This window comes from Suricata suricatta, chromosome 8 (assembly GCF_006229205.1).
Source record: "Suricata suricatta isolate VVHF042 chromosome 8, meerkat_22Aug2017_6uvM2_HiC, whole genome shotgun sequence".
Lineage (NCBI taxonomy): Eukaryota > Metazoa > Chordata > Mammalia > Carnivora > Herpestidae > Suricata > Suricata suricatta.
The window spans coordinates 91,177,154-91,190,501 of NC_043707.1; the positions used below are offsets into that span (position 1 = coordinate 91,177,154).

The 13,348-nt window shown below is 33.9% G+C and overlaps 1 protein-coding gene across 2 annotated transcripts in view; it reads right to left on the reverse strand.

Moving 5' to 3' along the window:
* Window positions 1-850: 850 nt before the first annotated feature.
* Window positions 851-13,348, reverse strand: part of EFCAB7 (EF-hand calcium binding domain 7) — a 40,993-nt gene continuing 28,495 nt past the window's right edge. Inside the window, exons 9-14 of one of the 2 annotated variants that reach the window (XM_029949636.1) lie at window positions 13,035-13,192; window positions 12,055-12,188; window positions 7,566-7,714; window positions 4,092-4,301; window positions 1,998-2,105; window positions 851-1,050 (exon numbers count right to left, since the gene is read on the reverse strand). In XM_029949636.1, the coding sequence (XP_029805496.1) occupies window positions 976-1,050; window positions 1,998-2,105; window positions 4,092-4,301; window positions 7,566-7,714; window positions 12,055-12,188; window positions 13,035-13,192 (834 nt within the window). In that variant the 3' untranslated portion in view covers window positions 851-975. Of the gene's footprint in view, window positions 1,051-1,997; window positions 2,216-4,091; window positions 4,302-7,565; window positions 7,715-12,054; window positions 12,189-13,034; window positions 13,193-13,348 lie in introns of those variants that run through there. The other variant, XM_029949637.1, reaches the window with a different exon arrangement.

The window sequence follows — 13,348 nt, forward strand, 5'->3', positions numbered from 1 at the left end:
TCATTGCCTTTGACATCTAAGAAGATTCTGAGATATGGTTCAGGTTAGAGATCCTGTCATCAAGGAAATAATTCCCGAATCTGTGATTTGCTACAGAATTAAGCTTTCTCATCTGTTAAAATGTCAAATCACTCATCAGCCACTACTATCAGTTGTCGTATCTACTGTGCTATGGTGCATTAAGACAAGAGTCCCCTGAGAGGTAAATTCAATGTCCAGCCCAGGCCTGTTGCTCCAATCCTGCCTGCCTGCTGAATGGCCAGGAGTATGGGTAACGGTGGAACAGCTTCCAGGGTCTGAATACCTCTAGGCCCCTGAGGGGCTTGGAAGAGGCAGTGTCAGCTCAGAGCTGCAGAGGCGTAGCAGGAGGCGGAGGCTGCTGGGGGAGAGGCAGGTTTGAAGGGGCTGTGTATCACTAGCAGCAGCAGCAGGAAGAGGAAAGAGAAGGGCCCAGGCCACCCCCTGGTCCTCCCACAGCCACGTGCCTATAAACACAGTGGCACGGACAAGAGTCTGTCATCTGTCAGGCTACTGGGACAGAACAGCGAGAATCCAGGGTGAGAAGGCACTAGCTGCAGCTGGCCCATTGACATTTTTTTTGAGTTTTCTTGTTTTTGTTTGTTTGTTTGTTTGTTTTTGATGAGTAATACTAAACCAAAAGTATACAGGATTTTATAGAATTCACTATTACATTTTAAAAGCTTACCTGTAATTTTACTTTGATTTACTACTGGTAAGTGATATGTGCCCAGCTTTCTCATTAAATTAATAAGAAAGCCACATATTTAAATGATTATTACTTATTTTTATATTTATTTCTTTTTTAATAATAAAGTATATAACACAGGCATAAATATACATACATATGTATTAAATAGGTTATTGTTTATGTATATCAGTTAGCATTTAGTTGATCAACAAAGACTAAACCTGAAACAATTCTTAGTTTGACAGTCTCAAAGTAAAAAACAATATTTAAGATATAAGGGAATATACACAACAATATATCCATTCTTGTCGTTCATTCAGAGGCATTACATGTTGACAAACCTGCATAATAAAAATAGAAAACTTTTACTTTCCTTTTATATATTGTTGTTTTTGACAAATTTTTAAACAGGATAAGATTTCTAGACCCTATGCAAAAAATATCCCTGTGAAGATAAAATTTTATAGCGTTTGTCCTTAGGAACCTACAATCTATGATCTAATGTCTAACAGGATAATCCAGCCTAAATTCTACTAAAATATAGTAGTTGATAGTTGGTATGTATAAATGTGGGTAAAGAGGAGTAAATATCCTTTTCTCACTAAGCATGTTCTAAAACCCTAATTGGGATTCTGTAGAATCTCTCTTTTTTTGGTTCTAAAGTGTTTTCAGATGTCATAGACCGAATGGAGGAAGAAAGGAAAGGAATAGAAGGCTTTTTCCTTTTTTCCTTTACTAGACCAGGTACAGGGTCCCTGCCTTTGAACTCCTCGTCAAATTAGAAACCCACGGTTCTGCTAACACCAGAAACTGCAGCTGTTCCTGGCTCTTGACTTAGATGGCTATCTAAAATTTAGAAGCATTTTCTCTTTCAGGTTAGATTAGAAAATCTTAATAATGTAGATAAAAAGACTTTATATTATCAAAATTCCCATTTACCATAAACACTACTTTGTATTTCTATATGATGTTACAAAGGGCTTTCATGTACATCATTTTATTTTCATCTTTTCATTAACATTATGAAGAACCTAAAGCTGGTAATATTATATTAATATTACATTTAAAGAAGCAGGAACAGAGAGGTTAACTGAATCTCCCATAATCACTCAACCAAATAGTGAGAACTGGACTAAAACCAAAATCTCCTGACTCCCAATACAGGATGATGATCATATAATATCGTACTTAAAATAATTTTATACTTTATTTTATATTTCCATTTATTCATAGTGCTAACAGCAAAGATTTGTTAAAACAAAAGGTTAATTAGAAAACAATGCATTACCATTGAAGACTTTGGTGCCACTTCTACTGCAAATATGTTGAGTCCTCTGTTGTTCACGCAGTTTTTACTTAATTCGTTGTTGATATGAATAATCACTTTATTATCTGACTTTAAAAAAAAATTCATAAGTTGCCAGTCTTTTCTTTAATAATACAAACAAACAAAATGATTATTACAAAACACTTTGTAAGTCTTGTGATAGAGGTGTTCACAGGCTTCTGTAGAAACATAGAAGATATTACAGAAACAGAAACATTAGTTCAGTCTGGGTTAGTCTGGTTATAGAAGAAGTGGTATGTAAGATAATAGATCACAGATAATAGATAGCCTCTAGGACAGATAGGAAGCAAGAGAAAGTGGTGTGAAGCTGATGAATGAAAGAAATGTAGGAGCCAAAGTGTTCCCCTGTTACAGAAGGTACGAGCACTCCCTAATGACTTCTAAGGGGCAAAATACCATTAGACTACTGGATTCATTTCTCAGTTCTACTACTCAGCATGTGACCTTTTGTAAGTTACTGAATGCCCCCAGCTTCCTTGTGTGTAAAATGCGGACAGTACTTAACTCATTGGGTTGTTGTGAAAAGTAAATACGTTAATACATGTAAAGGGCCTGGCAAATAGGAAGCTCTAAAATATTATTAATCATTGTGGTGAAGGGAAGTTTAGTTTTCCTTGAGGGAAAGGAAGGAGATGGAGGGTTGAGAGAGGTAACTGCAGAACAGAAAACTGTGATACGACAGTGACTCCCATCCACCCTTTTAATTCTAATAAAAAAAGAGGGCAGATAGGAAGGCACACGCCTTTCTTTTAGGAATCACCCTCCAAAGCTTTATGATTCACTTGAAGACAGGAATCTCCAGCTGGGGACCCTGGCTGTTTTGGTCAAGTCCAACTCCTCTACCTCATTTTCAAGATAATATATATAATCTGGACCCATCCTACTTATGCTCTTTGCCTTCATAATACTCCTCTAAACAAAGTTCTCTGTTTCTGCATAGTGAATATTCTCACTCTTTCCTCTATACCTCACATTAATTCTCTCACATGTTACTCCTTACACTGTCTCTCTGCTGTGTCTCTGCGTATCTAATCCTAATTTGTTGTCAAATTCCAAACCACAGTCCCCTTCCTACTCATCACAAGTCCTTCCCCAACTTCGGTAGTCCAAACTAACATCAACTATAAGAGATGCAGATGCAATAAAACTATTACACGTATAAACATTATAAATTAACATTTAATTTTCTCAGATCTCTTTCAAAAGTATGAATTTTGTCTTCCCAACTAGGCTATAAACTTGTTGAAAACAGAGACCATATTACACTTGTAGAGGCTTCTATTGTGACTAGAAGAGTTAGTTACATAACATTGACTCCCACTGACTCAACACTCAGCCAAACCTTACACACTTTAAGGAATTTATGACAGGCAGAAAAATAATGTAAGTCTCACCCAGGAACTAAAAAGAAATAAGCGAATAGTACTAAAAATCCGGCCATCTTGAGTTAGGTTTTATAAAGATTTATGTTTCTAGAAAACTGGGTATTTCTAAGCATTTATGCATGCATTCTCTTAACCTGCAATATCAGTAGTAGAAAGAATGGTAGTCAAAGCTAGCAATAATTGGTTTAATAAAAACAGGTCCTGGACAGTGGAATATATTAGATAAAACAAGATAGTCAATAAAATTTCTGATGTTGCAAAGTACGTAAAACAAAGTCGGGCTAAACTTTTTCTTTATTTTGTTTATATTTCTTTAAACTCGATGTCTATCATTTAAAATAATTAGGTATGAAGATTTTCAGCAACAAACTAAATGAAATACTTTCTACCCAGGTTATGCTCTTTCTTCAGAAACCTCCAGATATTTAATTTTCATAATATTTTAAGAGAAAAGAAATCTCAAACTTTTAAAAATGCATAAGAATTAGCATGCTTAGCTTGAATTAGAAATCTGAGAATAATTAATTGCCATTATAAATTTTATTACTATAATGTGATATTAATTACTATGCAAGAACAGAATAAAAAAGAAGATAGAACATATTAGTAAACATTGCAGTTCTGAGGAGAACCACCTCATAAATAATACCTTGTTTTCAATAACTGATGTTATCCAGGTGTCATGCTTGTAAGTATGTACAATTATATTTTCATAACCATCCATTACTCTTGTATCGCCTTTGTTAAGGACAGATTTACAAATGGCCTTCTCGAGTTGCCCACTACATGCCTCCATATGGACAGCTTTAACTCTTGGCTTGCATTTGTCTGCATAGATATCAATGACAAATGGGCATGCCTGATATGAAAGAAAAAGTAAATGTTGTTTTAGCCTTTTGATAGAATTAAAAATAAATATTTGTTATTAATATGTTTATCGTAACTTTAAAGCTGTACTTTTCCCTTTTAGCTTGTCCTTCTCATATACTCTTAGAAGATTTTAGTACTATGAACTGAATAATTAAAAAGGAAGAAACTGATTTTTTTTGTTAGGATATTAACTGATAATGTTCACAGAAAAGGAAAGAAAATTATAATCTCAAGCAAATCTATAATACCTCCTTTAAGCCACAGTACCACTTTGGTTTAAAGCTAATATATGTCATATTAGATATTTAATTTCCTTTTCTAACTTTAAGGCTTACTTACACAGCTACTATACGGAAATCAGACTATTTAATGCTGATTCAAAATCAAAGGTAATTAATTATTCTGTACAGCTGTTAGGCCATTCCATAGGCAGGACTCCCCAGCACCCTCAATGGGTTATATTTTCTTACATATACCCATAAAACCCTTCCTGGAAAAAGACTGCTGAAGAAATGGATCCTATTTATAGCTGTTATACCATTCTAGATGGTCATCAAAAAAAAATCGTTCCTTCATGCTGATTGATATAGTAATTATAATTAATATAGCCTAACTATTGGGGCACAACAAACCAGTTTAAATTCTTTAACTCAAGCAGTTATATATAATAGAAAGGTCTTGATTTTCTTTTGACCAACCAGGGAGGAGTCTACACCAATGCTAATACTTTTTTTTAATGTTTAGTTATTATTTTTGAGAGACAGAAAGAGAGAGAGAGCACAAGCAGGGGAGGTTCAGGAGAGAGAGGGAGACATAGAATCTGACCCAGGCTTCAGACTCTGAGCTGTCAGCACAGAGCCTGACATGGGGCTCAAACTCACGAGCAGTGAGATCATGACCAGAGCTGAAGTTGGACGCTTAATCGACTGAGCCACCCAGGTGCCCCAACACTAACACTTCTTGTAACTGAATTAACACTGCAATTGAAACCACTTATGATTAATTAAAAAGCTAATACAAAAGGTCATATACAAAGTAGATTTAAAGAGGCTTTGGGACTTTTCTTAGTTAAGCCTGGAAAACCTGGGGTCATGATTCTGGAGTGCTCTCTACTCCCTTCTTATAATACTTCTAGTTATACTTGTTTGTCTCAGAGTTTAATGTTGTCTAGAGTCTTCAAATGCTTCTGTATAGTCACTGTCCCAACAAATACCTTAATGACAAAAACAGGATAAAACCATGATAACTTCAAAACTGAAAATCATATCTCTGCAGATGAAACTGCTTTGAGGAGAACCAACAACAGTGGTTAAGTGAATATTTGAAAGTTTCTTCTACAACTTTAACCAAATGAAAATTAAAAGAGAAAGCTGGGAATTAAAAAGCTCCCACAACCTTAGGAAACAACTGACTATTCTGTTGTCATGATAATGAATAGTCATCAAAACTAGTTTTAAACCTGTTCAAAAGATCTGCAAAAACTCATCTCGATAAACACATTTTTGTAAGCCCACCAATATCAGCTCCTCACTTTTGGAAGTCAAACAATCAAGACAGACTCATGTGAATAAATAACACTGGTGAGTGCCAACCAATCAAGTCTCCCCTGAGTAACCATCCTTCCTCAAAACCCTTCCCTACTAAATAAGAGGAACATTCTGCTCTGTGGGCAGACTATAACTGACAAGCATACTCCCTTACAGTAAATAATCAATTCATTTTTGTCATTTTATTTCAGTTATTAAAAAGTGGTCTCATTCCTTTGTCATTTTCATTACATATATATATGTATATATATATTTACCTTTTACATTTTCAATGGTGTTTCTATATTACTTTTCAATAAATGAAGAATAAACTTTAAATTTAAAAAGTTTTATCTCAGGAGCACCTGACTCTTGATTTCGGTTCAGGTCATGATCTCAAGGTTTGTTGAGATAGAGCCTGTGTTGGGCTCTGCATTGACAGCATGAAATCTGCTTGGGATTCTCTCTCTCCCCCTCTCTCTGCCCCTTTCCCACTCATGTGTGTGCTCTCTTGCTTTCTCTCTTTTAAAATAAATACACTTAAAAAGAAAAAAGTTTTATCTCGGAAATACTTCTTGCCTATGGTTTCAAAGGTCATTGACATCAGTAAATGCTATAAAATGTCTTAAATTGCTCATTACTAATTTCTTTTCTTAAGTGAAAGCATAGGGGTGCCTGGGTGGCTCAGTTAGTTAAGCATCTGCCTCTTGATTTTGGCTCAGGTCATGATCTCATGATTTGTGAGATCGAGCCCAATATGAGGCTCTAGTTGATGGTGTGGAGCCTGCTTCGGATTCTCTCTCTCTCTGCCCCTCCTCCACACGTGCTCATGTGCGCTCTTTTCCTCTCTCAAAAACAAACATTAAAAAAATGAATAAAGTTGGATATAAAAAGTTACTGTAGCTATTCACCTCCTATTAATAAAAATGGCAAAAATTTATTCTCAGAACTTCTCAGAAAAGAGGTTTATGAGGGATTTTCAATGATATCAAAGCTAGGAATTACACCAAAGTCTCAATACCCCCCAAATTTAAAGTGTGTTGAAGCTAGTGTTACCCTCCTAAGTTGATTTATTTAGAGAGAGGACAGATATTATTTTTAAGAATATAAACAACAAATGTACTGTTATCTGATGCATGGCCTGAAACGCTCAAATTCTTTATTTTAAACCTGACACAAAATATAGACTTTAAGAAGTAACGTCTCATTTTTACTATTTTTCCAGTTTACTTAAAGTCTTAATAATGATAGCTAATAAATACACAGTGCTATACATAAGCCAAGCACCATCCCAAGTATTTTACAAATAATAATCCAAGGAGTATCTTTTGTCAAAAGATCAGAATTCCAATTCTCATACAGACACATTTCCCCTTATTCTAAGATAGGCTTTATTCATTTCTCTATAGAAATGAAACTTTAGCAACTAAAATAGCCCCCACCAACTAAAAAATAGGATTTTTTTAATTACCAAAATTTCCCCCATATTATATGTTCAAACTCCTTTGTTCCTGAGTGATTTAAATATTAGCAGTAACTAAACTTCAGGTAACAATAGGAACTTGCACAAACTAGCAGAAAACACTGCTGCAACCACAATTCATTCATTCATACACTAAAGTTCAAGGATTTGGGTGCCCAATTCAAAAGTCAGGTGTCAGGAAATTGTTCATGGAGTAAAATACTATGTACATTAGAACCACTGCAAAACTTTCAGATTGCTTTACCTCTGTCAGTTCCAGAGCTTTATTGTAGCCCATTGAGTGCAGGGTTACCCAAAGGTCACGAGGATCTCCTTCTCTATCATTGGCCTCCATTAGATTGAGATCCATAAAGCCCTGTCTTGTTAGTTCATTCTTCTTTGTATCAAAATTGTCTGTTAAAGCAACCAAAAGTTTCTTTCTTACATAATTTTAAAACTTATACATTTAATAAATATCTGTTATATATTATTATTCACAAATATTTATTTTAATCGGGGCCTTATGAATCCATGAGCAATATAAAAATGTAATGGGAATGGCTCAAAACATGCGAGTGAGATACCATTTTTTTAATTTCCTGCAACTCAGCATAAAGCACCATCACAGTACATGATTTGGTTTTCAAACTAAATCAGAAGTTATAAATGACAAATATATTGAAATTAGAGTAAATTGTAATTTTTCTGGGTAAGTCCCAACCTGCTTGCTTATTTAAAGTATATATACTGATATATATTTTTAAAAATTAAAATGCTTCATATATGTTTACCCCTTAAAGCCAGCAGAACTTGGATGCATTTGATGTAATACCCCCAAATTCATGGTGTTTCAAAAGGGATATGTGGATAGTGCCAGATTTAAGGGGACTGCTATATGCCTAATTATTCTAATTTTAACCAAGTTGTCCCCTGGTCCTTAAAAATCTGATAGATAATGAGGAACACTTTGTATTCTATGAATGAATGTCCAGACAAATAAATCTATTTCAATATTATTATTTAATAAATTTAATAAATCCATTTTAACATTATTTGTAAGCAAAACTAAATTCACCTCAAAGTATCTATGCATGTGTAATTCCTGAATTTGTCTGTAATATAAATAATAAACAGCTATTCATTACGGATTATATTCTGTTAACTGCCCAACAAGAAATATTTTATTTTCTTCCTTCCAGCTGTAATATAGCCAAGGGAAATGGGTACTCTTTATTTGAGATATCTCTTCTGTATGTATCATTGTGAAAAAAGTAGCAGAGACATAACTATTTAAAACTGACTGACTGATTAATAGTTTAAAATGTTTACAGAGTTTAGGAACTGACACAGAATTTTGCAAGGAAAAAAGTAAATGTAGATTAAATTAGATCATAGAAATAGTAGCTGCTAACCTGGAGGATGGAGCTTCCATGTAACAAAGAAAGATGAAAAAAATATTTGATATTAATACAATTACTGTCAAGGAAAATGCATCTAATATATTATACTATAAAGACTATCAATCGATCAGACTTTTCAAAGTTAAAATTCTTTAAAAAATAAATAAAAAATAAAAGGTAAAATTCTTTTTTTAAAGTTAAAATTCTTAATCCTCCACTAACTTTTTATAAATTCATTGATACCCAACCTCAAGACTTTCTTTAAAGCTATCATAATCAAGACAGTGTGGTACTGGCAAAAGATGAGAGAAATAATGAGTGGAAGAGAGAACCCAGAAATAGACACATATAAATATACTGAACCAAAATTTGACAAAGGAGCAAAGTCAATTCAAAGGAGAAAGGATAGTTTTACTAATAAACTAATAAATAGTGCTAGAATAATTGGACATCCACAGGCAAAAAAAATAAATGTACACAAGGATGTTATATCTTTCACAAAAATTAACTAAAACGGGCCACAGACTCCTAACACAAATCTATAAAACTTCTAGAAGATAACAGGAGAAAATCTGGGTGACTTTGTGTTTGGCTTTGTGTTTTTAGATACAACACCAAAAGCACACAAACCAAAAAGCATGACACATGAAAGGAAAAAATGGTTAAGTGGTTCATTAAAACTAAAAATTTTTGCTCCGTGAAAGATATTATTTGGAATATGAAAAGACAAATCACAGACAAAGAGAAAATACTTGCAAAACAGAGCTCATAAGACTTGTACTCACTATATACAAAGAACTCTTAACAGTAAGAAAATAAATACCTCAATCAAAAACTGGGCAAACCAGCTGAACAGACACCTCATCAAAGAAGATATACAGATAGTAGTTAAGCATATGAGAAGATCATATGTTATTAAGGAACTGCAAATTAAAACAAGATATACACCTATTAGAATGGCTAAAACCCAAAAAAGACTAACAACACCACAATGCAGATAAGGATGTGGAGCAACAGGAATTCTCATTTATTCCTGTGGGAATACAAAATGGTACAGCCACTCTGGAAGACAATTTGGTAGTTCCTTCAAAGTTAAACATAGGTTTACTCTACCAGCAATCATTGAATTTAAATGAACAGAAACAAGCTGAAAACTATGTACACGCAAAAATATGCACATGAGTATTTATAGTACCTATGCTTAAAATTAACAAAAATTGGAAACAACCAAAATGCCCTTTAGCGTGACTGAAGAAACACACTGATACTTTCACACAATGTAATTATTATTCAGTGCTAAAAAGGAAATGAATTATCAAGCCAAAAAAAGAGGAAATCTAAATACATACTGCTAAGTGAAAGAAGGCAGTCTGAAAAAGCTATACACGGCAAGATATCCAACTATATAACACTCTGGAAGAGGCAAAACTACAGGGACAGTAAAAAGACCAGTGGTCGCCCGTGGTTCGAAGGGCTGAAGAGATAGATGACTAGGTAGAGCACACGGGATTTTGAGGGCAATGAAAGTATTCTGTGTGGTACTATACGGCCAGGTATAAGACATCATGTATTTGTAAAAATCCAGAGAACTGTACAGCACAATATAACCCTAATATAACCTATGGATTTTAGTTAATAAAAATGCATCAGTATTGGTTCATCAATTTTAACAAATGTATCATACTAATGCAGGATGTTAAAAAAATAAGGGAAATTGGTAGAGGGGAGGAGGAGATCTATTCAAACTTTACTGTAAACCTAATACCGTAAAAATAAAGCCTATTAATAAAAAATGATAAAAATTAAGGCACCTTTAAGTATAAAAAGTTTATTAAAATGATCTTAGAGATAAATAATACATTTTCTTATTATCAAGGGGAAAGATGGATAAAATTAATATTATGTATGACTAGAAAAATAAAACCTTCAGTACCTAAGAAAGCCTGATTCTTTGCAGTAATACTGATGTTGGTGAAGGGACCATTCTCCCTCCAAATAATTGTTTAGGTGAACCATTCTTGGGGATTTTTTTGTAGCAGGGTATTCAACGTTCTGGAGTCTAACTGCTTGGGTATAAAACTCATCTGTGAAAGTTTTTTGGTATAAAACATTGATCACGTGACTTACCCTCTTTGATTCTGTTTCCTTTTTTGTAAAATGTGAATAACAATAGTACATACCTCAGAGAGTTGCTGTATAGAATGCTGCCAACTGGTATAAGGTAAATTCTCAAAAAATGTTAACTATCAATTCTACCTAATTTAATTAAATTATTAAACAAATTTTATTATCAAAAACTTTACCATAAAAAAAGTCAGTATGATTCACTCTTATTGAATGTGTTCTAGTGCTACAATAGAGAACTGAAAGATTGTATTTTTGAAGTTATAAGATGATTATATCTTCCTAAGAATAATATTCTCTATATTATGAATCTTATTTTAAGTTTAATAGTATAAATCAATATTCATTTCTTATTGCTAAGTATACTATATATAAAGTTTACACAGTATATCTCTTTCAGTTAAAAAGATATATTCTTTAAAACCTTTGTATTAATATTTCTACCTTACTTGCTATTTAGATAAACATATTTATCAAACTCCCACCTGACTCACTAACTTTGCCAAGCTTAAACCATTTTAGGAACCAAAGGAGTAGGACACCTTACTACCCTAGTGACAGCAATATGTCAGTTAATTTGTCTCCTGAATGCATTCTGGCCTTCTTATTTTGTGATCTACAGTTGGCTCTGGCTTTTTGGTTTTCCCCTTTGATCTTTTAGTCTTTGGTTTAAACACATAAGCCCTATTCTCTTTCCAAACTCCTCCCTAAAGACAACAGAATTTGTCCCCTTCTCAATAGTTTTCTTTGCCCATCATGGTATTTTTGATTCCCATATCGCCATGGAGGTGCTTTCATAATTCAACTCAAATACAAAAAACACTAAAGAACTGTTAACATATATAAAGAATTCCCTGGAAACGGCTTAATTTTTAGTCAAACTTTAGCCTATTAGCTCTTTGCTGCCCCCTCCTGGGCACAGTTTGGGGATCCATTTCCATCCCATTAGTATGAAAAGTTGAGACAAAGTTTTTTCCATTCTAATATCTAAAGAACACAGGCTAAAAATGAAATTACATTTAAGTAATTGATATTTTCCTTCATCTTGAATACTATGCCAACTATCAATTTAAGGAAAATATTTACATTTTTATGATCTATATACAATGCTACTACTTTTTAACTGTCCTAACTGCTATAATAATATTCTATAGAGAAGTTACACATTTTACTTCTTAAGGATGAAAGGGAGCTATTTTTTATATATCCATTAAGAAGAAAAGTGCTCACCTCGGCAGATAGCCCAAGCATCTTCATCACATTTCTCACCACTTGTTCGCAATTCAAAAAAATTATATTCTTCAAGGCTAAGAAGACCATTTCCATCTAAATCAATTACTTCAAATATATCTGATAAAGTTGACCTAAAATTAAAAATAGAAAATTATTTGTCTCCAAGGCAACTAGACTGAAGGTTTCTATGAGGACAACTTTCAAAAGGAAGCAATATCAAGACGTTAAACAATTTTTGTGAACTTAACATACCCAAATATATTTCTTATTCAGTCTAATACGAGACAAACAAGCTTCTAAAACAACCACAGTATCTCAACACATAGTAGGAATGAAATGAATAGTAATTCCGTAATTCTTTTCTCTTTTCTCCAATCTACTTTCTTCTTCCGCTCTACCAGATATTATCTCGGGTATGAGGAAACTACCCAAGTATTTGGATTTCATATTTGACACTTATCTAAGTTAATGGTACAATTAGCAGTATCTTTCTTTTTTTATTTTTTTATGTTTTTACTTATTATTAAGACAGAGGGAAACAGAGCATGAATAGGGGAGGGCCAGAGAGAGAGGGAGACACAGAATCTGAAGCAGGCTCCAGGCTCTGAGCTAGCTGTCAGCACAGAGCCCAATGCGGGACTTGAATCCACCAACCATGAGATCACGACTTGAGCTAAAGTCAGCCGCTTAACCAACTGAGCCACCCAGGCAACCCAGCAGTATCTATTTCTAAGGAAGTGTCTAGTCAGGTAGAAATCTGTAGATGTGTGACTCAACTTGACTTGCCAAACTCATAAATGAGAGGCAATCCCTGATTCATGAAGGGAAAATCACTTTCAGATGCCTAGTGAATGAACTGAGTTATTGAATTAGAATCTGTGGATGGTCTGGCAGCTGGCCAAAGGAAAAGGACAGAAGACAGGCTACTAATCTATAACCAGTCTAGATTTTAAGTTCTAACTCAATAAACAACTTACCTAAATTCCTTTGTAAGAAATAATTCCCCTGTTTCATCTCTATATACAAGTTGGGCTTCTTCAGTTATTGGTTTTATTTCTTTCCTCAGCCTACAGCCAGTTGTAGAAGGAATTAACCAGTAAATTCCAGGTCCTAGTTCACCAGTCCACCCAAACACCTTTTCTCAAAAGAATTAAAAAACAACAACCATTGTGAGTCTTAATGAGTTTTCATCTTTCTTCTGAAAGGGAAGTTTTAGAAGCAATTTATCCATTTTCACCAACTCTATTATGCTCCTATCAATCTTTTACAGGCTTCAAAACTTTATTAATGT